This window comes from Caenorhabditis elegans, chromosome I, assembly GCF_000002985.6.
Source record: "Caenorhabditis elegans chromosome I".
Classification (NCBI taxonomy): domain Eukaryota; kingdom Metazoa; phylum Nematoda; class Chromadorea; order Rhabditida; family Rhabditidae; genus Caenorhabditis; species Caenorhabditis elegans.
Genome location: NC_003279.8, coordinates 13,734,029 through 13,756,714, shown reverse-complemented (window position 1 = coordinate 13,756,714; position 22,686 = coordinate 13,734,029). Strand labels below are relative to the sequence as shown.

Here is a 22,686-nt window from a genome sequence, read left to right as displayed (position 1 = left end):
AAACTGGAAATAACGTTTAAAATCGAAAAAATGCGGAAAAAAATTGAAAAATCGATGAAAAACGTGATTTTTAATGTATTTTTCTGTAAATATTATTATTACACTGAAAGCGGGTCAAGGGAACTGCTGGCGCGATTCAAGTGATCACGTGTTGCGCCAGCAAGTCTCTGTGTCTCTCGCTCTCTACTACGTGACCGTGGAGCGCGCTTGCTTTTTCGATTTTAATATTTTTTTCTTCGATTTTCGATATTTTTTGGAACTTTTTAATCTGATTTCTACGATATTTTGAATTTAAATCTCACTTTCAAATAAGAATTCCAAAATTTCGTTAAAAGATCGCTTCAAAATTCATGTTTCCAGATAAATCTCCAAGGAAAAACCGGTTTCAAGAGGTAATCTGGCAACGATCTCCGCACAAAAAGCGGATTTGTTATAGAACGTGAGTAGAAAATTTTTAATCGTTGTTTAAAGATCATTCCACACGACGAAAATGCAATACACCCCGATTGTAAGCTAAAATCAATTCATTTTCATGAATATGTTTCAAAATTAATTTTTTTTTCGATTTTCAGGAGCCAAAAATGCAGGTCAAACTCCACCCGAAGAACACTTTTACAATAATTATGGTCGTAGGATTTCTCTACTTGGCTTATTTAATATTTTTCGAGGTTTTTTCCAAATTTTCTTTTCAAAAACTAAAGAATTTTCGCTTGCAGAGTGGAGATGGAATGCCAGAAATCGATGTAGATTTAAAGGATGTGATCAGCTACGCCGTACTTGCAATTGAGATGGGCGGTCACGCAGTAATGAAGGTTAACGAGGAGAAAAGTAAGGACATTTGACATGAAATTTCGAAAAATCGAAATAAAATGATAGAAAATTAAGTAATTATCCTTGAAAAATGCTTTAAAAACTCCATTTTTAGCTTAAAAGCTTTGTTAAAAATCGAAATTCGCCCCGACTACAAACTATAAAATCCCTCAGCCTCAACCAAATCAGGTTTTTAGTGAAAAAACTTATTTTGAGAGCATCATTCTGCCTTTAGCTCTAAAATTCCTGAAAATATGTCAAATCTTTGATAAATTGTTTGGTGAGGCTCTCACACTACAAACTACAATTTTTCTAGCCTCAACCAAGCGAATTTCGTGTTTTTTCTTCGAAATTGCCGGTTTTTTAGGAATTTTTCGCAGAAAATCATGTAAAAATCGAAAAATTTCCCGGGAATTTCCCTTGAAATCCCTATTTTCAGACCTAAACGCCGCTGCAAAGGGTCTAACGGACGAAGGAAAAGAGGAGCTTCTAACAAGAGCAGATTTAATCTCAAATCATCTAATTCTGGATATTTTACAACGATTTCCGCAGTTACAGGTTCGAAAAACCCGACAAAATTAACCCAAAAATCCCAAATTTCAGATAGTTTCTGAGGAAAAAAAGTCGGAATTCTCCGAAAGAGAGATCGAACCCTATCGATTGGATAATTACGCGGTTTGGCAATCGGTGAAGGAGATTCTCGACAAAATTCCCAGTAGGAGACTTCAACTTTCTGATGTTCGAGTTTTCGTGGATCCATTAGATGCTACTCAGGAGTTTACAGGTAAATTTATTGGAAAAAATCTCAATTTTCCGCCCAAAAATCTATTCAAAACCCAATTTTTTACAGAAGGACTCACCGAATATGTCACCGTAATGGCATGTATTGTATTGGACGCGGAGCCCATTTTCGGAGCAATTTACCGCCCGTTTTTCAATGAAACCAGTGGGTTTTTGGCTTGAATTTTGAAAAATTCGCACCAAATCAAGGAATTTTCACCCGAAAAATGTAAAAATTGCAAAATTTCCCTAAATTTTCGCAAAAAAATGATGTGAAAAACCGTTTAAAAATTGGTTGAGGCTGAGAGACTACAAACTACAACATTTTCTAGCCTCAACCAAAATAATTTGAACGAATTTAAGGTTTTCAGCACAAAATTTAGCTAATTTTTGGTATTTTTCGAGCAGAAAATGTATTTTTTGATTGGTTTCTGCTGATAATTAATAAAAATACATTTTTATTACTCCAAAAATCTCTAAAAACTCGAGCAATTTGCAAAAGTGTTGGTTGAGGCTAACACACTACAAACTACAATCTCTCTGAGCCTCAACCGTTGAATTTCGCCTATTTTTTTAAACACTTTCCGGGTGAAAATCCATCGATTTTGTGCAAATTTTTCAAATTTCAAGCCAAAAAACCCACTTTTCGCCTATACGTAAAATTTTCAGGAAAAATATAACAATTTCGCTGGAAAAATCGAATTTTTGTTCTCAAAAATCTGAATTTTCCAATTTTCGACCCAAAAATCTCGAATTATTTTCATTTAAATTTTTGCCCATTTTCGGAGCAATTTACGGCCCGTTTTTCAATGAAACCAGTAGGTTTTTGGCTTTAAAATTAAAAAAATTGAAAATAATCGAGGGATTTTCACCCGAAAAGTGTTAAAATTTTAAAATTTCCGACAATTTTGGCAAAAAATGTTGTGAAAACCCATGTTAAAATTGGTTGAGGCTACCAGACTACAAACTACAATATTCGTTAGCCTCACTCAAACTGGATTTTGTAGAATTTAAGCTAATTTTCATCATTTTTCCAATAAAAAATGTCGAATTTCTTTTAGAATTGGGTGTTTTTAATGTTTTAACGGAAATATCATTTTTAAAAACTCGAGTTTAGCTTCGAAAAGCCTCAACCATTCCAAAAATTGGTTGAGGCTCAAAGACTACAAACTACAATATTTGTTAGCCTCACTCAAACTGAATTTTTGTTGAATTTAAGCTAATTTTCATCATTTTTCAACAAAAAAAAAAATCAAATTTTCGGGAAAATCATACAAATTTCGCTATAAAAATCTATTTTTGTTCTGAAAAATCTGAATTTTTCCCAATTTTCCACCCAAACATCTCGAATTTCTTTTCAGTTTTCGGCCTACAAGGTTTTGGAGTAATAACATCAGATGGAGTACGACTAAATCCAATTGAAGACTCAAAAACCGCCAAAAAAGTGGTCGTATCGAGAAGTCATGCGGGAAAAGTGAAGGAAATTGTAGAAAAAGTGTATGGAGACAAAATGAACATTGAGCCGGCAGGTGGCAGTGGTTATAAGACGCTTCGACTTGTTAATGGAACTGCTGGTAAGGAAATTGTTTACGAAATTTGAGGAAAATTGAAAAATAGAACTGATAATGATTAAAAAAAAATAGAAAAAACAGGAAAACAAACATTATAAAATTGAGAAAATTGAGAGATGGTAGGGAAAAAAAGGATAAAATAGAAAAAAAAATTGTGAAAAAATAAGAAAGAAATCGAAAAAAATAGAAAAAATAGGAAAATAAATAGGAAAAAAAAGATTAGGAAAAAAACGATAGAAAAAAAAGAAAAATTAGAAAAAAAATAGGAAAAAAATAGAAAATTATATTAAAAAAAAAAGAAAAAAGGAAGATAAAAATAGAAAAACAATAGAAAAAAGGAAGAAAAAAAAGAGAAAAAAATAGAAAAAATGAAGAAAAAAAAAGAGAAAAAAATAGAAAAAATGAAGAAAAAAAAAGAGAAAAAAATAGAAAAAATGAAGAAAAAAAAAGAGAAAAAAATAGAAAAAAGGAAGAAAAAAAAAGAGAAAAAAATAGGAAAAAATAGGAATAAAAAAGTAAAAAAAAAAGAAAAAAGGAAGAAAAAAATAGAAAAAAATAGAAAAAAGGAAGAAAAAAAAAGAGAAAAAAATTGGAAAAATAGGAATAAATAAATAGGCATAAATAGAAATAAAACATAAACAAAATTAAAAAAAAAAAAGGAAAAAATAGACAAAAAAAAAAAGAAAAAAATAGAAAAAAAATAGAAAAAATAGGAAAGACAAAAAAAATAGAGAAACGATAGGAAAAAATAGATAAAAAGAAAGAAAAAAAAGAAAAAAAATAGAGAAACGATAGGGAAAAAGTATGAAAAAATAGGAAAATAGGAAGAAAAAATAAAGAAAAAAAAACATTTTAAAACATTAAAAAAAAATTAATTTTAAAAACCCGAATTGCGAAAACTGTGAAAATTCCACAAAAAGAAAATGAAACTTTTTTCAAAAGTAATTTTCCGCTTTTTTGGAAAAAAATTTCTAAATACAAGAACATTTATTGCTAAGCGTCGAAGAATGAGGAATGTTGCGAAATTTCTGGAAATTTTTGCCAAAATCTGAAAAAAAAACACCAATAATTATATTTAGAAAATGTCGTTTTTTCAAAAATCAGAAAAATCAATTGAAAAAAATTCCAGAACTCTACCTTCACACAACTGCAATCAAAAAATGGGATACCTGTGCGGGAGACGCAATTCTACGAACAATGGGCGGAGCTATGTTGGATTTAGAGGGACAACCTCTGAGGTAGAGGAAGATTTGGGAAAAAGTGCTAAAAATCGAAAAAAAAATTCTCGATTTTTTCAAAAATTTCACAAAAAAAAAACGGTCAAAAATGAAAATAATAATAATAATAATAAATTCTGAAAATTCGATTTTTCGTCTTCAAATTAGGAAAACAAATAGATTCTATTGAGAAACCTTAAATTTTCGCAATATTCATGATAAAAACGTAGAAAAAGCCAAAACTGAAATAGAAATTTCAATTTCCGAACGTTAACAGTTTGCAATACTCAATTTTTTCCGCTGAAAATTCAAAATTTTGGCAAAAATCGCAATTTTTAATAATTTTTCCTGAAAAAATGCCAATAAAAACCTAATTTTCGATTTAGCAGACCCAATTTGAAAAATGCCTATTTTCAGATTGAAATGGTGATTTTTTTTTTGTAAAAAAATGAAATAAAAATCAAAAATTTGCAAAAAATATCAATTTGTGTGGAAAATCGGATTTTTTTCCAAGATTTTACATGAAATTACTAATTTTTAGAAAATTTTCATTTCAAAAATCGTTTTTTTTTTCAGATTTTCCCCCCAAAAAATCAATAATTTCACAGAAAAATGGTCAGAAATTAAAAATTCGTTTGAAAAAATCACTTTAAAATCACCAAAAAAAAATAAATTAAATTTTCTGAAAAACGACCAAAAAAAAATTCCAATAAAATCCAAAGCTGGTAGAGATATTTCAATTTTCAAACGCCAAATGTTTGCAAAACTCAGTTTTTCCGCTGTAAATTCGAAATTTTAGCGAAAATCGAAATTTTTAATGATTTGGCCCGAAAAATTCCAAAAAAAAAACCTAAAATTTCCAGATTTTCAGCCCAAAAAATCAATATTTTCCTTTCAGATACTCCTCTGCTGACCCACTTCTGAACAAAAAAGGACTCCTCGCAACCGTCCGAAATCCTTATTCATATTTGAACAAGTTCCAAGGAATTCAGATTTTATAATTTTAATTTTTTAGTTTTTTTCCTATTTTTTTTTTGCATTTTACCATTTTAAAACGGGTTTTTTCCTTTGACATTTTGTATGTAAATAAATGATTTTTTTTTAATATTTTCAGGATTTCGATCGAATTTCTTGTGATTTTTCATCAAAAATATATATATTTCTGTTTGATTTTTTTTGAAAGAAAATTGAAAAAAATTCCAGAATTTTCAGATGGAAGCGGCGGCTAACCGTCAGTTAATTGTGTCCTTTACTCCGTAAGTTTGGTTTTTTTTTTGAAAAAATTTTTTTTTAATTTTACTGTTAAAATATATATATATATATATATAACAATTTTCCGAGAAATTCCACAATTTTAGGAGATTTCGCGGGGTTTCGGTTGATCTCTCAAGGTGAAATGTGCAAAATTTGCGATTTTTTGTGAAATTCACGAGTTTCCATTTAATATATACATGATCGCCGAAACTCCATTAAATTTCCTTGAAATTTAAAATCTCCACAAAAAACCCGGATTTTCCAACAAAAAAAACCCCATATATATATATATATACATATATTCGACAATATTCCATCAAATTCCTCTGAAAATTCAGCCTACACCCTGAAAAAGTTGGAAATTAAAATTTCCCACCCAATTCAGATACGAATGGAAATACGTTCGCCAGTTATTCCGTAGCCGTCGGATTGAAGACGTCAAGGAGTGCGTCATTATTCTTGCCACGTGGATTTCCAGGTGATTTCCCAAATCAAGGAAATCCTCTAAATTTCGTTTCAGAACCGGCGAGAACACTCCGGTGGCGATTTCGTGTAGTCACGTGTTACTTCAAGCGATCTACGCGGAACTTTTATCGACAGTAGGGGAATTTGATTTATTATTATATTTAAATATTAATATATATATATAGGGAATGTGCGAATCGGAACGATACATGGCAATCGACGATCTCCGCTCGAAGCACGGATACGCTATTGTCAGGTATATAATAATTGAATAGATTAACAAAATTGAACACAAACTGTGGCGACCAGAATCAGAAGGCAACTGGCGCCGACGAATACGATGATAGCGACTAGCAATGCGAATTGAGTATAATGAGCTGCTGGTGGGGCGGCCGATGATGGTTCCAGGCCTGAGTCGATTAGGGCCTGCAAATGTTAGAAATTATCAATAGCGTATTTAATATACTAGTCTTGCTCTGGCAAAACGTTAGTGCAGGATCATTAATAGGTACATTACTAACAAAGAATATACGGTATATGCAATTATAGCATACCATAGTAATTATAAAACATTACACATTACAGTATATAAAACTACGAGCCAACACATATAAAACACTACGTATTAATTCAATATTATTAATAGATACATTGCTAATAGAGAATATACGGTATATCCATAATTACTCATTATGGATATACCGTGTATTCTCTATTATTAATGCATCTATTAATAATATTGCATCAATACATAATGTTTTATATGTGTTGGCTTGTAGTTTTATTTACATACTGTGATATATAATGTTTTATAATTACTATGATATGTAATCATTATATATACCGTATATTCTCTATTAGTAATGCATCTATTAATAATATACGGAATAGGTAGTTATAACATACCACGGTAAATTAAAACAAATTACACGTTACAGTATATACAACTATTCTCATATTCAAAATAGCGTAGATCACGCGTAGAACACAATTAATTTGTTAAAAAACAACATAAATACGAAATATGAGATAAATATTTTGTGATCTACATGTGATCTACGCGAATTTTGCACAGAAACTGCTAAAAATGATGACTGATAGTAAGCATAAATGCACCCTTTAAAGTCGTAGAAGTGGAAAAAAAATGCACTGTATGTAATGGTTCATATTTACTATGATATGCAATAATGGCATATACCGTACACGGCGTGTAAATTGATACCTCTGGCCTAGAAAAAAGCTTGAAAAACAAATGTACGCAATTATGAAAATGCGCGTGGTGTTTGCGGACTTGGCTATCGTAGTCCACATAAATTTTAGCAATTAATACTTCCCGGTTTCGTTTTATATGAAAATATCGTTGAATTTAAGCAAAAAATGCATTAGTTTCACGAAAAAGAATAAAAGAAACCCTAAAATTATATGAAATTCAAATACAAAAAATATGAACTGCGCATTGAACGAAACAAAGCAGTTTGAAGCTGCATTAAGGAACATCAATTTTCAGTGTAAACTTGTGACGGTGGGTATACATTTTTTGTACTTAAATTGTTCAAAAACCTTCATTTAGTCAATTGGTGAAGTTTCAAAAACTTTGTGAATCTAGTTTTTTAAAAATATTTAAAATTTGTGGCAATTATACCGTTTTTCGTGAATTTCCAAGCTAAAATTGAAAAATTCAATGTGAACTTGTGACGGTGGGTATGATTTTTTTGCACATAATTTGTTTGAAATAGTCTACTGAGTAAACTGGTAAAGTTTCAGAAACTTTGTGGACCTAGTTTTTGAAAAAAGTTCAAAAATGTGCCAATTTTGACGAATTTTAGTGGTTTTTGGAGCTAAAATAGAAAAATTCAATATGAACTTGTGACGGTGGGTATGATTTTTTTGCACATAATTTGATTATAATAGTCTACTGAGTAAACTGGTGAAATTTTAGAAAATTTGTGGATCTAGTTTTTGAAAAAAATTCAAAAATGTGCAAGTTTTGACGCATTTTCCTAATAATTGCCTAATCAATCGAATTTCCACATTTATTTATGAAAATAATCGTTTTTATATGTGATTTATTCATTTTAAAAACAATTTTTGTATATTTTTGTATTTTTGATCCATTATAGTGTCTCATTTATCGATTTTCAATGACATTAAAGATTAAAATTCAAATTTCGCGCGCTTTGCCGCGGCCATGGCCTGGGATTCTCTCTTTTCACTTTTCGCTAGGCCAGATGTACCAATTTACACGCCGTGCCGTATATATTTTTTTAGTATTGCATCTGTTGGGTATCAACGTGTATTGACCCACGACGTGGCTAAGAAGATCGTACAACGTGAACTCTATGAACTAACTTATTTATTCCTTAGTTATGTAATAATAAACTACTCGTCTTCGCCTCCTGGTTCTGCCTCGAATACATAACAGTGGCGATCAGGATGAGATTTAATGATATACGGTATATGTATGTAATTATTACATATCATAGTAATTATAACACATTACATATTACAGTATATAAAACTTCATGTTGCACATATAAAACACTACGTTTTACAACAATTATGAATATACCGTATATTCCCTATTAGTAATGCATCTATTACTAATATTGCACAGACCTTGGGAAAATCGAGAAAAACAAATTCTCACCTGATCCCCGTTACAAAGCGGAGTATCACATACACATCGGCTCATCCATTTACTTCCGAACGCCGACTGCTGACATGACATCTCCTCCGCCTCGTCTCCGCATGTTTTGTGAATTGTTCGTCGATCTGGATGTACTTATAAGAATCTTAAGATGTGATAGAGTTCGGTGCAAAAAGTTCGAAATCAGTAGAAACTAAAAGAGAAACTAGAAACCAAGGAAAAACTAACAAGTGGTGTCCAATTTTCCGTAATTTTTCTCACCATCCGCCTTATTCGCCGTCTCCATCTTGATGCACACAACTCCCTCGCACTCTCCATCATTACACGTTCCCTGGTCAGAGTGACAGTCGTAGCAGGTTATCGCGATGGTTGCTGGAAATTTGTGATGCACAGCTTTTTTCTACACGAACGTCCTCATTGGCTTCACAGAATTGGAAAAACTACGGTTTTTACCAGTTTTGAATAGACAGATTTCGGAGAAATAAATCTGGGAAATGCCCCGGCCAAAACATGGCAGAGATTCAAAACTCGAGGTTCGAAAGCAACCAATTTTTAACTAAGTAGTCATATTTTCTAAGTTTTTCTGAAAAATGAGAAAAATTCGCTATTATATTCGATCGATATGGTATCTCGTCTTCATGGCCATTGTCGAGTTTTCACCGTTCTCCCAGTCTCCTTAAATTGGTTGAGGCTAAGAACCTTTGTAGTTTGTAGTCGCGAAATTTTAAATCAAAAGCGTCTTATCATCGGATTGGTTCATTTTCAATTGGTTTAATAACTAGAAACTCACGGCTCTGAGTATTTTAAATAAATATACCCAAAGTGTGCTCAAATGAACAAATTTTGTAATGAAACTTCTCAAAAATGTTTCAAACATTAATTATGGTGGTTCCAAATTCCCGAACAATTTTTTTTTGAGAATTTTCATTATGAAATTCGCTCATTGGAGTACATTTTGGGTCTATAACGTTTGAAATACCCAGTAACTTTTACTTTTTTAATGGTACATACACATTAAAAGAGCTATAAATAAAATAAATACCCACCTTCAAAACACAATAAAAATACCAGAAATCGCACTATCCGGCTACCACGTCTTCTGGAGATCATCCCATGGCACCTAGAACTTCTGAAACAACTTCTAGATCAATCCAAAGTCCTAAGTACAACAACACAAACCTTCAAGATATTTCGGCGTTACTCTTCGTTTTGCACACAACCACTTGACACGATAATAAGTAGTTCGGGGGTGAAAAGTTGACGGCTTCTGCTGCTTGTGCTGCGTAGATTGAATCTCTTGAATCTACATATATTTTAAAGTTACGAGTACCGCTGAGCACGAAAAATTGGGGGGAACTTTTGGTTAATCAGGACTAATGGAGCGGCATGGAACCCAGGAGTCGCAAAAACGATAAAAAGGTCGTAAATGAGTGGACGGAGCAAAAAAGGAACCAAAAAATGGAGCTCTTCTACCCAGAAAAGAAGGAGAAGGAGACAAAACTGTGAGGAACTGATATCAATCTCTATCACATTTGCTCAATGAGCCTCGGAGCAATTGGGCGCCCGAGCACATTATTATGATGAGCTGTTGTTTCTGCTGCTCTCGAAAACTAAAGCTTTTGTCGCTCTCCTCATCCTTGTTTCAAGGACCTGTGACAAAGTTAGCACCACATACATAAACAGACGACGACGGACATGACATGACGCTTTTTTGTTGGAACAAAAGGAATAAGTTATAACGGAATTTTAAAAGGATCGCTGAAAGATGGTAGTGTTTTTGAGCAGGCTATATGTTCGAGATCCCTGAAGAGAAATCGTTAGATTTAATTGAGAATTCAAAATTCTGGCTGAAACTGAAAACTAGTTTGGTTTCAGTTCTGAACAAGTTTTAACATGTTTGGATTTTAAAGTAACTCATAGAGAAGGCCCTGAAGACGGTTTACTACAGTGATAATGAGCTCTTTTTGAGCAAAAAGTGTTGTTAATTTGCTTTAGCGTTGTTCTGGCTGATACTGGTCTGAAATTTGCCACGTTGTGCTCAACCTTTAAGATAGGCTGGGTATTGCCACGTGGCAAAAAGGAGAAACTTGGAAATTTTTAGCAGACGCTTCTGAATCTTCAAGTATGCTTCTTGTGACTAATTTGAGACCTTAGGTTTAGTCTTTCATATCATCACGTGGTGTCAGAGTGTCCCATTTGATCTACGAAGATCTACAAAAATGCGGGAGTAGAGGCCTCAACTGATTTCACATGGTTAAGAACGTGTTGACGTCATATTTTTAAGCAAAAAAAATCCCGCATCTTTTTTAGATCAAACCGTGATGGGACAGCCTGACACCACATGTATCCTGCCACGTGGTGCCAAGCTGTCCCATTACGGTTTGATCTACAAAAAAAAGCGGGAAATATTCGCCCAAAATCATGTGACGTCAGCACGTTCTTAACCATGCGAAATCAGTTGAGAACTCTGCGTCTCGTCTCCCGCATTTTTTGTAGATCAAACCGTTACGGGGCAGCCTGACACCACGTGTATCCTGCTTGCAGTTAAAGTTCTCGCTTGTTTTATGAAATCGAAATAAAAGTTTTATCTAAGTTTCATTTCATTCAAGGAACTTTGTTAAATAGCTGAAAATATACAGTTTTGGACAAAATCCTATGTTGAAAAATTAGAAAACTCCACAAAATTTCAAGAAAATCTCCAACAAACCGAGAAATACATCTATAAAGTCAACATTCGAAAAAGCTAGCCAACCTAATTATAAAGATGAGGAGAACCGAAAGTGTCAGGTCACTTTTGGACAACATATATGTTTTGTTGATGTTCCAAGACCTCTCATCATCATTATCATCCGAAGAGCAAAAACGAACGTATAGAGCCGTGAGACCTTTTGGAATTTCAAATAATTGTTTTGTGATGAGATGAGAGCTTCTGCAGAGACAGAGAGACAGAGAGACAGAGAGAGAGAATGAAAATATAAATTCAAGAAGGCAAAGAGAACCTCCCCACCCCCCTTCAGTAGTCAATTAGTGTTTTGTCTCGGGGGTCTTCAAAACCGTGGGAACGTACCACACCCCGTTAAAGAGATGTCAAGAAGTGGGGAAGAAGATGGGAAGAGGACGGGATGATTGAATTTGAATAAATATGAAATCGCACAGCAGAATATTTAAATTTGTTCCTCTCGCATGTTTGAAGTTCCAAAAACTCGCGGATTTTTGAGGTTAGAAAGTGAAGGGTTGAAGGGCATATGAAGTGATTGACTTTGAAGGAAGAAATAATGCTCCTGGAGCAGCTTCTTCACGATTTGTACCAAACTAGTCATTAAAGAATTCCTAGAAAATGGAAAATTCATTTGAAAGAAAACTGTTAAGAAAAGTTCACTATACATAACGTGAATTAATATCAACCTTCATGGATTTCCTAATTGATGTGATTGGTTTTTCAATTACTTATTCACTCACCAAAACTAGTCCTCACAATTGCGATAATAACATCATTAAAAGTGGAGTAGCGCCAGTGAGGATTTTATCTAAATACACTTATTATGATTCAAAACGACCGCATTTTAGATTTTTCATAATTTTTGTTCGAAATTATGGCAACCTGCCAAAATTTTGAAAATTATGAGCTTTTGAGGAAATCCAAAGCGATGTCGCATGTTCCGACCCTTACAATGTTTTAATACGAATAATTAAAATAAAATTACAGTATGAAAATGTAGCAAAAAAAAATTTTTTTTTTGGTCGACTTCCAAAATTATGAGTGGCAAAAACTGAGTAATTACCACTTTTTGACGGTAAATAAAATTTTTTGAAAAGTTTAATTTGTGATGTTTGGTCATTTTTGGGACCAAAGGAGTAGTTTTTAACAATTTCCCCACTGGCGCTACTCCACCTTTAATTAATGAGAACACCGAGCAATCGCATGCATTGGGACTAGAATGGCCCTCCTACACAGGAGACCACAGAGCAAGTGGGAAGAGGTCACAATATACCGGCAGACAGGCCGCATAGATCAAACTATAGATAAAAAAGGCACAGGACCACATAATGAAATCATCGGAATTCTTAAAAAGATACAAGACTAATATTGAATATGAATGTATGAGACATTTCAAAAAAAAAGCGACTTATAATAGTTGTTTTGTACTTTGAACAGTGTTTTTGATGTATTAGCTGCAAATTAGCAGCTTATTGCAAAAATTACCCACTTAGACTAATTTGATGTCTTAATACCCCCTTTCCTTCCAGATTCGTCAACTATGTCAACGAGATGGGACAGACCGGTGCTACGCTGAAGAACATGGTGCATGCGGTGAAAAGTGTGAGTTGTTTTGCTTTAAGGGCTTTCAATACAAATTACAAATTTCAGTTCGGAATTCCCAAGAAGATTGTGGACATTCGACACGCGATCACACATCAAAATTGTCCGGATATTGCCGAGTTGAGATATGCAACCAATTTTTGTTTGGATTGGCTTTGGGTAAGGATTCGTTAAACCTATGAAACTAGTAATTATGATTGGACTACAAGAAAGCCTGTCAGGGCATTGTAGTTTCTATTAGACCTTCTATTAGACAATACAAGTTTTATAAGCTTAGTCATAAATGTGCGTAGTTTACTACTTCAAACTCTATTACTGTTATATTGAAGTAGTTTAAATATGAACTGGATATTAAAAATTTGAAAAGCGAATAACTTTTTTTAAATGTCATAACTAACATGTTTGTACTAACATACATGACTTAAATATGACTTAATTAATTAACATGACTTAAATAATTACTGGATATTAGGAATATAAAAATCGAATGGTTTTTAAAAAAAAAGTAATACTAACAACCATGACTTTAAAAAATTACATGACTTAAATAAGTATTGGACATAATAAATTTGAAAAACGAATAACTTTTTTAAAATGTAGTAACTCACATGCCTGTACTAACATACATGACTTAAATAACTTACATGATAACTTACACTACCATGACTTAATTAACTATCATGGTTTAAATTGGTACAGGATATTAGAAATTCGAAAAACGAATGAATTTTTTCAAATGTATGAACTAAAATGACTGTACTAACATACACGACTTAATTAACTAACATGACTTAAATAGATACTGGATATTAAACATTTCAAAAACGAATACATTATTGTATAATAACTAACATGAGTGTACTAACATACATACTTTAAATATGACTTACATGATGACTTTCACTTACAAGACTTAAAAATACATTACATGACTTAACGAAATATGATGACATGCATACGTACTGGATTTTAGGATTTTGAAAAATGAAACAATTTTTTTCAAATGTAATAACTAACATGACTGTACTACCATAAATGACTTAGTTAACTTACATGGCATAATTAACTAATATGAATTAAATATGCACTGGATAATAAAAATTTGAAGGACGAATACATTTTTTATGTAATAACTAACATGACTGGACTAACAGACATGACTTGAATATGAATTACATGAATTAAATACGTACTGGATATTAGGAATTTGAAAATCGAATACATTTTTATATGTAATGAAATTAAATGAATAACATGATTGTACTAACATGCATGATTTCATACAGTGTGGGAAAGTTCTATAGGACCCCCCCTAATTTGAAGGTTTGAGGAACTTCCGAAAATTTTTTCGAAAAACTGCTAATGCCGTTCGTTTTTAAATTGAAAAAAACCTATATAAATTTTTTTCCAGAAGTTTATCTCAAAAACTGAGGTCGCGCTGGAAAAAACGTCAAAATCCAGTGTGAAACTTCTATAGGACCCCCCGTTTTTTTTCACGATTTTTACTAAAATCAACAGATTTTGGAATTTTTGACAAAGCTCAAATCAAGTTTGAGTTAGAAATGAGTTCAGATAAGCAGTTTTGACTTTAAAAAATTAATACGAAATGTTCTCGTGGGATCTCCAGACTGGTTCTGATTCTTCCGATCTTTGATGTTCAAGTCTGTTTCAAGCTTCCTGGTGCTCTCGGTAATGCCAAAACTTGATAAACTCTCTTTAACAAGTTCCTACTAAAATTCCTAGCACGCACTTTAGATGTTTCGACTGTGTAGTCAAGCTGATTTGGCAAAATATGCAGCAGGAAACAATGGAAGGCTTATCAGGAATCAAATCGTTTTTCTTTGATTACAAGGTTCCATGGGACCAATATTTCAAGTTAAATTGTCCCTCACAGATGTTATTTACTATTTTTTGCGTGAATTATTAAATGTGGAATTGTGGCATGTGTTGTGGCACACATATAGAGGCTGGAAAGCTTACTTCGAAAGCAGTCTAACTTGCAATGCCTCGAGGATCTGCCCTTTCGGACACTGAACGCGCTCAGCTGGATGTTATGAAATTGCTCAATGTGTCCCTGCATGAAATGAGTAGGAAAATTTCCCGTTCTCGACACTGTATTCGCGAGTATCTGAAGGATCCGGTGAGCTACGGTACATCTAAAAGAGCTCCTCGTCGCAAAGCTCTCTCCGTGCGTGACGAACGAAATGTGATTCGTGCTGCCTCCAACTCCTGTAAGACGGCAAGAGATATTCGCAATGAGTTTCAATTGTCTGCTTCAAAAAGGACCATCCTCAATGTCATCAAACGATCTGGTGTAATCGTTCGTCAGAAACTTCGCCCTGCTCCGTTACTCTCTGCAGACCATAAACTCAAGCGATTGGAATTTGCTAAGAACAATATGGGAACGAATTGGAGTAAAGTGAGAATTTAAAAAAGCAAGAGTGAATAATTAGGATCATTGTTTTAGGTTGTCTTCTCCGATGAAAAGAAATTCAATCTCGATGGGCCTGACGGTTGCCGCTACTATTGGCGCGATTTGCGCAAGGAACCAATGGTTTTTTCGAGACGTAATTTTGGAGGAGGAACGGTGATGGTTTGGGGAGCGTTCACGGAGAAGAAGAAGCTTGAGATACAGTTCGTCAGTAGCAAGATGAACAGCACTGACTATCAGAACGTCTTGGAACTGGAGCTCTCCAAATATCTTCGTCACTACTCCAGAAAAGACTTTAGATTTCAGCAGGATAATGCGACAATCCATGTGAGCAACTCAACCCGCGACTATTTCAAGCTCAAGAAGATCAACCTTCTTGATTGGCCAGCTCGAAGTCCTGATCTCAATCCAATCGAAAATTTGTGGGGGATTCTTGTCCGTATCGTGTATGCTCAGAACAAGACTTACCCAACAGTTGCATCGTTGAAGCAAGGAATTCTCGACGCTTGGAAGTCTATTCCGGACAACCAGCTGAAAAGTTTGGTCAGATCAATGGAGGACAGACTGTTTGAGATCATCCGCACACAAGGAAACCCGATTAACTATTGATCCTTTCTTGATTTTAGTATATGAATGTTCTGTTGTTGATCAAAAATAACTGCAACTTGTTAATACGCTGTTTCTGACTGGTTTCTTGGGGATGGCGTAAAAATGTTTATGGTGTGTGTGCTAGGAATTTTAGTAGGAACTTGTTAAAGAGAGTTTATCAAGTTTTGGCATTACCGAGAGCACCAGGAAGCTTGAAACAGACTTGAACATCAAAGATCGGAAGAATCAGAACCAGTCTGGAGATCCCACGAGAACATTTCGTATTAATTTTTTAAAGTCAAAACTGCTTATCTGAACTCATTTCTAACTCAAACTTGATTTGAGCTTTGTCAAAAATTCCAAAATCTGTTGATTTTAGTAAAAATCGTGAAAAAAAACGGGGGGTCCTATAGAAGTTTCACACTGGATTTTGACGTTTTTTCCAGCGCGACCTCAGTTTTTGAGATAAACTTCTGGAAAAAAATGTATATAGGTTTTTTTCAATTTAAAAACGAATGGCATTAGCAGTTTTTCAAAAAAATTTTCGGAAGTTCCTCAAACCTTCAAATTAGGGGGTCCTATAGAACTTTCCCACACTGTATGATAACTTACACCATCATCACGTGCCCTGGCTGTCTCAAAATTCACGTTTTCTCGCGGACGAGAAAACTTGAGAAATGTGAGAAAATGGCCTAGAAAATCCTGGAAGAGGAGAATTCCTCGTCCACAGCCAAAATAGCGTGTGAAAAAAGAGACGCAGACGGCAAAACGGCTATTCTTTGCGTTTTTCACGTCCAGAGAAAAAAGTAGTATCTGCGTCTCTCACGCCCAAAGGATAGCGAGAGTTGGCGCCAACGTGAATTCTCAATGAGGCGCGTTTGCTTCAAAATTATGCAAAAGGACAGCCAGCGACCACGTGCATCATGAATATAAAACTACATGACTTAATTAACTAACATGAATTAAATATCCAGTGGATATTAAAAATTTGAAAGACGAAATTTTTTTTAATGTAATAACTAACTTGACTGTACTACAACCTACAAACTATTACAATTGCAGAAAAACTTCTGGCTCAGTGACGCCCGTGTTGCGATGAACAGTGCAGCCGCGACGAATTCCTCGAAAAACCCAACGTCATCATCGGAGTTCGGAGGCCAACGTGGACGTGAGCAGCAATACGTGTCATCACTCCGTGCATTTAACACGTGGCGTGTCAAGAATCGTCAGCTGACAACTGAACTGGAATGGAGTGAAGTAGCGGAACTTCTCGCACTGAAACATCATATTCTACTAGATTCCACCGGGTTCCTGACGTGTTTCATGCGAGATGGACACCTCATTCAGACGCCCGGACAATGGAAGAATTGGAAACTTCCGGTGACGTGTTCGAATGATAATTGGCAGATTCCTGAGGAGATTCAGGCATTCTGGGAGCCACTGTTTCATGTGATGTTCAGTTTGAAGTTGGGAGCCGAAATTGTTGTCGCTTTCCTTTGGAGACTTCGAGAACCGATGATTAAGGATATGACACGTCATCAGATAACTGCATATGTTCGAATGATTGTTCAGCAGTTTGGTAGGAAAAATTAAGAATTGTGGAAATTTTTGGAAAAAAAAACATTATTTTTTGAAAATGTACCGCGTTAGTATAAACTCGGAGTTTTCAAAATATTGGAAAGTTTTCAAAAATCAATTTTTTTGTCTAATTCCGTGCAGTTTTAGTGTATCACGTGGTGTCAGGCTGTCTCATTGCGATTTGATCTACGAAAAATGCGGGAATATTTTTCCAGAAAAATTGTGACGTAAGCACGCTCTTAACCATGCGAAATCAGCTGAGATGTCTGCGTCTCTTCTCCCGCATTTTTCGGAGATCAAAACGAAATGGGACTTTCTGACTCCACGTGGTGTATATAATTTTAAATTTTCAAAAAATTAAAAAAAAGTTTCTTTGGTTTTTTTTGTTTCATAATGTAGTGCTTCTATACTGTATTAGTTCATGAGTCTAGGTTTTCAAAAAACCAACAAAATTTTTTTTTTTTCGAAATTTATTTTTTGCGTGGTCCGGATATAAGTCCGGATATGGTCCGGAAGTTAGTCGAAATTTTCAAAATTGGGAAGTTTTCGAAAAAAAAAATTTCATACATAGTATGGTCATTCTATGCAGTTATTATCAAAATATATAAACTGTCATGTGAAACGTGGCTTATTTGTTATTTTATTTTTTATTCAAGCTCCTCCCATTTTTTTAAAATAAACTAATAAATGAAAATTTCAACGAAAGGTCAGGAATGGGAGGAGCTTAAATAAAAAACAAAATAAAAAATAAGCCACGTTTCACTGCAACTTTTTTCGAACGAGGGACGAGGCAAAAAGGTTTCTAGGCCATGGCCGAGTCCCCGACAAATTTCAGCGGTCATTTATCTTGCTTTGTTTTCTGCGTGTTTTCTTTCGTTTTTCACTGATTTTTTCCGTTTTTTCTTATCAAAACTAATAAATAAATATTTTTTGCAGATGCTAAAACAATTTCCAAGTGAAAAAATTATGTATTCAGTCAGTCGGCAAGTAGCGGTGAAAGTCGTCAATGTAATATAATGGATTACGGGAATACAAAACCCAAACTTTTTCCCAAACATGATACATATGCTGTTTAGATGCTAAAAGTACCTGATTTTCATAACGAGACCGCTGAAAAAGTTTTGAGGTTTCCAAAATTCAACTTTTTGTGCCAAAATCTCGACTTTTTCACAAAAAAAGTTGAATTTTGAAAATCTCAAAACTTTTTCAGCGGTCTCGTTATGAAAATCAGCTACTTTTAGCATCTAAACAGCATATGTATCATGTTTGGGAAAAAGTTTGGGTTTTGTATTCCCGTAATCCATTATATTACGTTGACGACTTTCACCGCTACTTGCCGACTGAATACATATTTTTTCATCTGGAAATTATTTTAGCATTAACAAAAATATTTATTTATCAGTTTTAATAAGAAAACACGGGAAAAATCGGTGAAAAACACAAGAAAACAAAGCAAGTACAAAATGTCGTAAAATGAATTATTAAACATTATTAAACAGAATTATTAAAAATTCGATTACATTTTTTTTTGGTTTTTTTTTTCATAATGTGGTACTTATCTACAGTATCTAAAGTATGAGTCTATGTAGGTTTTCAAAAAATTGGAAACAAATTTTTTTTGAAATTTTTTTTTGTTCGTAGATTATTCATGGAATTAGTATTTAACTCTATTGCTATTTTTAAAATTTCAAATAAAAAATTGTACTTTTTTTAATTTCAAAAAAAAAATTTTTTTTTTCATAGTATGGTAATTCTATGAAGTTATAGTATATATAATTATAGATTATTTTTTAAAAACTTTTAATTTGGTTTTTTTTTTCATAATTTGGTGTTTCTCTACAGTATTAGTTTCTATGAGTCTAGTTGTTTAAAGCAATATGAAAAAATCTTATATTTTTTTGAATTTTTTTAAAACCTTTAAAGTATTCATAGAGTTAGTATTTAACTCTATTGTTATTTTTCAAATTTCAGAAAAAAGTTATTAGATACTGACGTAACTTTTTTTTAATTGAAAAAAAAATTTAACTCATTTTTTTTCGAAATTTCCCAACAAAAAAAATTTTTTTTTTCAAAATTTTCAAAATTGCAAAAAACTTATATTCTTATTTAACAATACATAAAACTTAGAACAATCTTCATAAACTCCCAAAAATTCTTAAATTTTTCTTGCAGCCGACGCCGATGTGTTCTCCGATGAGGAATGGTATAAAGTGCTCGATCATCTTCTTCCAGTTGCCAAGAATTTCAGCACAGAGTTCATTGAGCTGTTAGTATTGATTTTTTTAATATTAAAATTGCGATTTTAAAATTATTTAAAAGTTTCAAAAAAAAATTTTTTTTTTCGAAAAATTTCGAAAAATTTTGTTCAAAATTTCGGAAAATTTTTTTTTTCAAATTTTAGATTTTAATATATTTTTTGCGAATTTCATTAATTTTTCACTATTTTCACAAAAAAACCCTAAAAACCTCCAATTTTTCCCCAATTTTTCAGCGTAATGGCCCGCTGCACAACACTGGCTCACAAGCGGAAAAAGCAAATTCGTCAAATATTAAACATCTCCACAAAAAGCCACGTTGAATCACCATCTACATCATCATCCGACACTGTGCACACTGTTTCAGATCTTCAAAAATTGCTGAAAAAATCGTCGAAAAGTGTAGTGAAATCTGAACCGGTGACATCGAATGCTGATGGAAATCGTACTGGAATTGAGTTGTGTGACGTCGCAGCTTGGGCTGAAGTACCTTTTGGGTATGCAATGGATATATGAATGATATTTGGAGAAAATTGGGAAATTTTGAAAATTTCGGAAAAAAATTTTTTTTTGAAAATTTGAAAATTTTCATTAAAAAAAATTTTTTTTTTTGCGAAATCCATTTCTCAATTAACATTTTTACTGAAAATACACAATTTAACCATAATTCGTTAAAAAAAACTGAAAAATTACAAAAATCTGAGAGATTTTCACCCAAAGCACTTTTTTTTCAAAGTTTTCAGAAAAAAACTAACTTGAGGCAGTTTTAGTTTTATGAATAATTTTTTAATGTAAAAATTCCAAAAAACTGGAAAAATTGGAATATTTTGGAGGAAATTTTTTTTTTGGAAATTTTTGAAAATTTCAAAAAAAAAATTTTTTTGAAAATTTTTTTCATATACAGAAAAAAGTGCTAAATTTAACCAAAAATTTGTAAAAGTTCTGAAAAAAAAACTAAAATTCCTATTATTCACCGATATTAATCCCTTTTTATCGGGGAAAAAAATATTTAAAAAAAAAAAAATTTATTTAGATATTTTTATAAAATTACTTACTTGTATAAAAACTTTAATTAAAAATTGAAAAAAAAACATTAAAGAAAAAAACGAATTCATAGAAAATTGCAAATATTAACACGAAAATTTAAAAAAAATTGGATTTTTTCAAAAAAAAAAAAATTTTTTTGTCAAATTTATATATATATATAACCTAATTCTAACGAAAATAGAATAAAATTATAATTTTAAAATAATTTAAAAAATATAAAAAAATAGGAAAACTCCCCTTTTTTTTGAAAAATAAACATACAAATTACAAAAAAACCACCCAATATTCCAGATTTTCCAAATTTTTGCTAAAGCTGCACTCAAAAATATAAATTTTCATTTTGTAATTCGATAAATTAAAGTATTACTCAAATTTGACAAAAAATTCCCCTAAAAAAATCGATTTTCTTTCCAGAATGGCACCAGGACAACGTATCGAAACATTTACCGTCGTTTTGGATCATCATGGATCCGATAAGAGCCGGAAGAGAAGAGCTTTCGATGCAGCGATTACTCTGGATGAGGATTAGGCTCCGCCCCTTTATTGGCTCTTTTTTTTAGCTCGTTTAGCTTTTAAAGTATTGAGAAACTCGTTTTTAAAACCTTAGTTACACAATTTTTTTTAAAATTCAAAAATTTAAAAACTAAAAAAAAATCGATTTTCTGTTGACTATTTATTGATTTATTGATTTTCCTTTTTTTTCGTCTTTTTTCCTTTTTTTTCTCGAATTCCCGTTTATTTTACCTGTGTTAATGACCTTTTTTTTCTTCTCTCATAAAATGTTTCCTTTGTGTGCTCTTGTATTGGCTCAGGGAGTTCCGGGCTCTCCCAGCGCAATGTAGGCTACAAACTACGTAATACTCGGGGCGGTAAGAACTAGAAACATTTAATTTCTATGGGTTTTGTGTTTAGGGTTATGGGAGTTTTGTAAAAAAAAAATTTCTAAAAAAAAAAAAAAAAAAACATTTTTTCGAAAAATTTCTAAAAAAAATTTTTTTTTCCATAAATTTATACTTTTTCGTTTTTTTAAAAATATAAAACATGTTTTTAAATATTCTGAACAAGAAGATTTCAAAAAAAATCGATAAATTTGGTAGTTTTTTCGAAATTTTTTTTTCATTTATAATTTTTCGGGCTATTTTTTACATTATATTGATTATAAATACCATTCAAAACACAACATTTAACAACTTTTTAGAGAAATATTGTTTTGATTTCAATTTTACATAACAAATTATAATTTTTTGCTAATAATAGGATGATTTTCAGTAAAAATTTACATTTCTTGTGAAAAACCTAAATATTCAAAAAAAGTAACTTGTAAATTCACTTGAAATTTTACCAAGTTGATTTACAAGTCTTTTTCTATCAGAGAATATATATATATTAATAGTATATAAATATAATAGCTCTGAAGTTATGTCATCGATCTGGAATTTTTTAGAGCAACTATTTTATACCGTGAAAACCCCGTAAATTTGCTTTTTGTTTTGAAGCCGTTCATAAGTTTTAGAGTTGATTGTGCACACGTGGTGCCAGGCTGACCCATCACGGTTTGATCTACGAAAAACGCGGGAATTTTTCCCCCCAGAAAACTGTGACGTCAGCACGTTCTTAGCCATGCGATATCAGTTGAAAAGTCTGCGTCTCTTCTTCCGCATTTTTGAAGATCAAACCAAAATTGGACACTTTGACACCACGTGTGTGCAAACATTCTAAAAG

General features: G+C 32.5%; 3 protein-coding genes across 6 annotated transcripts; 2 read left to right on the top strand and 1 right to left on the bottom strand.

Moving 5' to 3' along the window:
- Positions 1-360: 360 nt before the first annotated feature.
- gpap-1 (Putative inositol monophosphatase 3) lies at positions 361-5,481 on the top strand (the record flags this gene model as incomplete). 2 transcript variants are annotated; one of them, NM_001373655.4, is made up of 9 exons in its annotated part: positions 361-439; positions 573-668; positions 717-828; positions 1,250-1,368; positions 1,414-1,594; positions 1,661-1,756; positions 2,952-3,164; positions 4,291-4,399; positions 5,277-5,481. In NM_001373655.4, 8 exons carry the CDS (start codon positions 582-584, stop codon positions 5,377-5,379), a joined length of 1,020 nt encoding a protein of 339 aa, NP_001359521.1. The 2 variants fall into 2 exon arrangements, with proteins under 2 accessions (NP_001359521.1, NP_001021802.1); NM_001026631.4 differs by lacking the exon at positions 361-439 and adding an exon at positions 491-508 and having other exon boundaries at positions 5,277-5,379.
- Positions 5,482-5,590: 109 nt separating this feature from the next.
- Positions 5,591-21,757, top strand: Y6B3B.9 (the record flags this gene model as incomplete). Of its 2 annotated transcripts, NM_001265291.2 has the most annotated exons (10): positions 5,591-5,634; positions 6,018-6,110; positions 6,153-6,231; positions 6,283-6,353; positions 12,993-13,065; positions 13,114-13,224; positions 17,147-17,663; positions 19,835-19,928; positions 20,154-20,414; positions 21,379-21,757. In NM_001265291.2, the coding sequence occupies 10 exons, from the start codon at positions 5,591-5,593 to the stop codon at positions 21,491-21,493; spliced, it is 1,458 nt and encodes a 485-aa protein (NP_001252220.1). The 2 variants fall into 2 exon arrangements, with proteins under 2 accessions (NP_001252220.1, NP_001129801.1); NM_001136329.4 differs by lacking the exons at positions 5,591-5,634; positions 6,018-6,110; positions 6,153-6,231; ... (4 more) ...; positions 19,835-19,928; positions 20,154-20,414 and having other exon boundaries at positions 21,380-21,493.
- On the bottom strand, positions 6,215-10,096 carry Y6B3B.7 (Activin_recp domain-containing protein). Of its 2 annotated transcripts, none has more exons than NM_001383749.2 (5): positions 9,924-10,061; positions 9,791-9,873; positions 8,973-9,116; positions 8,745-8,869; positions 6,215-6,523 (listed from the first exon to the last, which is right to left on the bottom strand). In NM_001383749.2, the coding sequence occupies exons 2-5, from the start codon at positions 9,852-9,854 to the stop codon at positions 6,374-6,376; spliced, it is 483 nt and encodes a 160-aa protein (NP_001370102.1). In that variant the 5' UTR covers positions 9,855-9,873; positions 9,924-10,061; the 3' UTR covers positions 6,215-6,373. The 2 variants fall into 2 exon arrangements, with proteins under 2 accessions (NP_001370102.1, NP_001382717.1); NM_001395799.1 differs by having other exon boundaries at positions 6,231-6,523; positions 9,006-9,116; positions 9,924-10,096.
- Positions 21,758-22,686: the final 929 nt, after the last annotated feature.

Bases quoted from the DNA above. Each gene is read 5' to 3' on its own strand.
- Y6B3B.7 (NM_001383749.2), bottom strand. From the start codon at position 9,854: ATGATCTCCAGAAGACGTGGTAGCCGGATAGTGCGATTTCTGGTATTT. The intron at 8,870-8,972 runs GTTAGTTTTTCC...AAGTACATCCAG, and splicing joins CGGAAAATTGGACACCACTT to ATCGACGAACAATTCACAAA. The intron at 6,524-8,744 runs GTGAGAATTTGT...TAACATTTGCAG, and splicing joins CGCTTTGTAACGGGGATCAG to GCCCTAATCGACTCAGGCCT.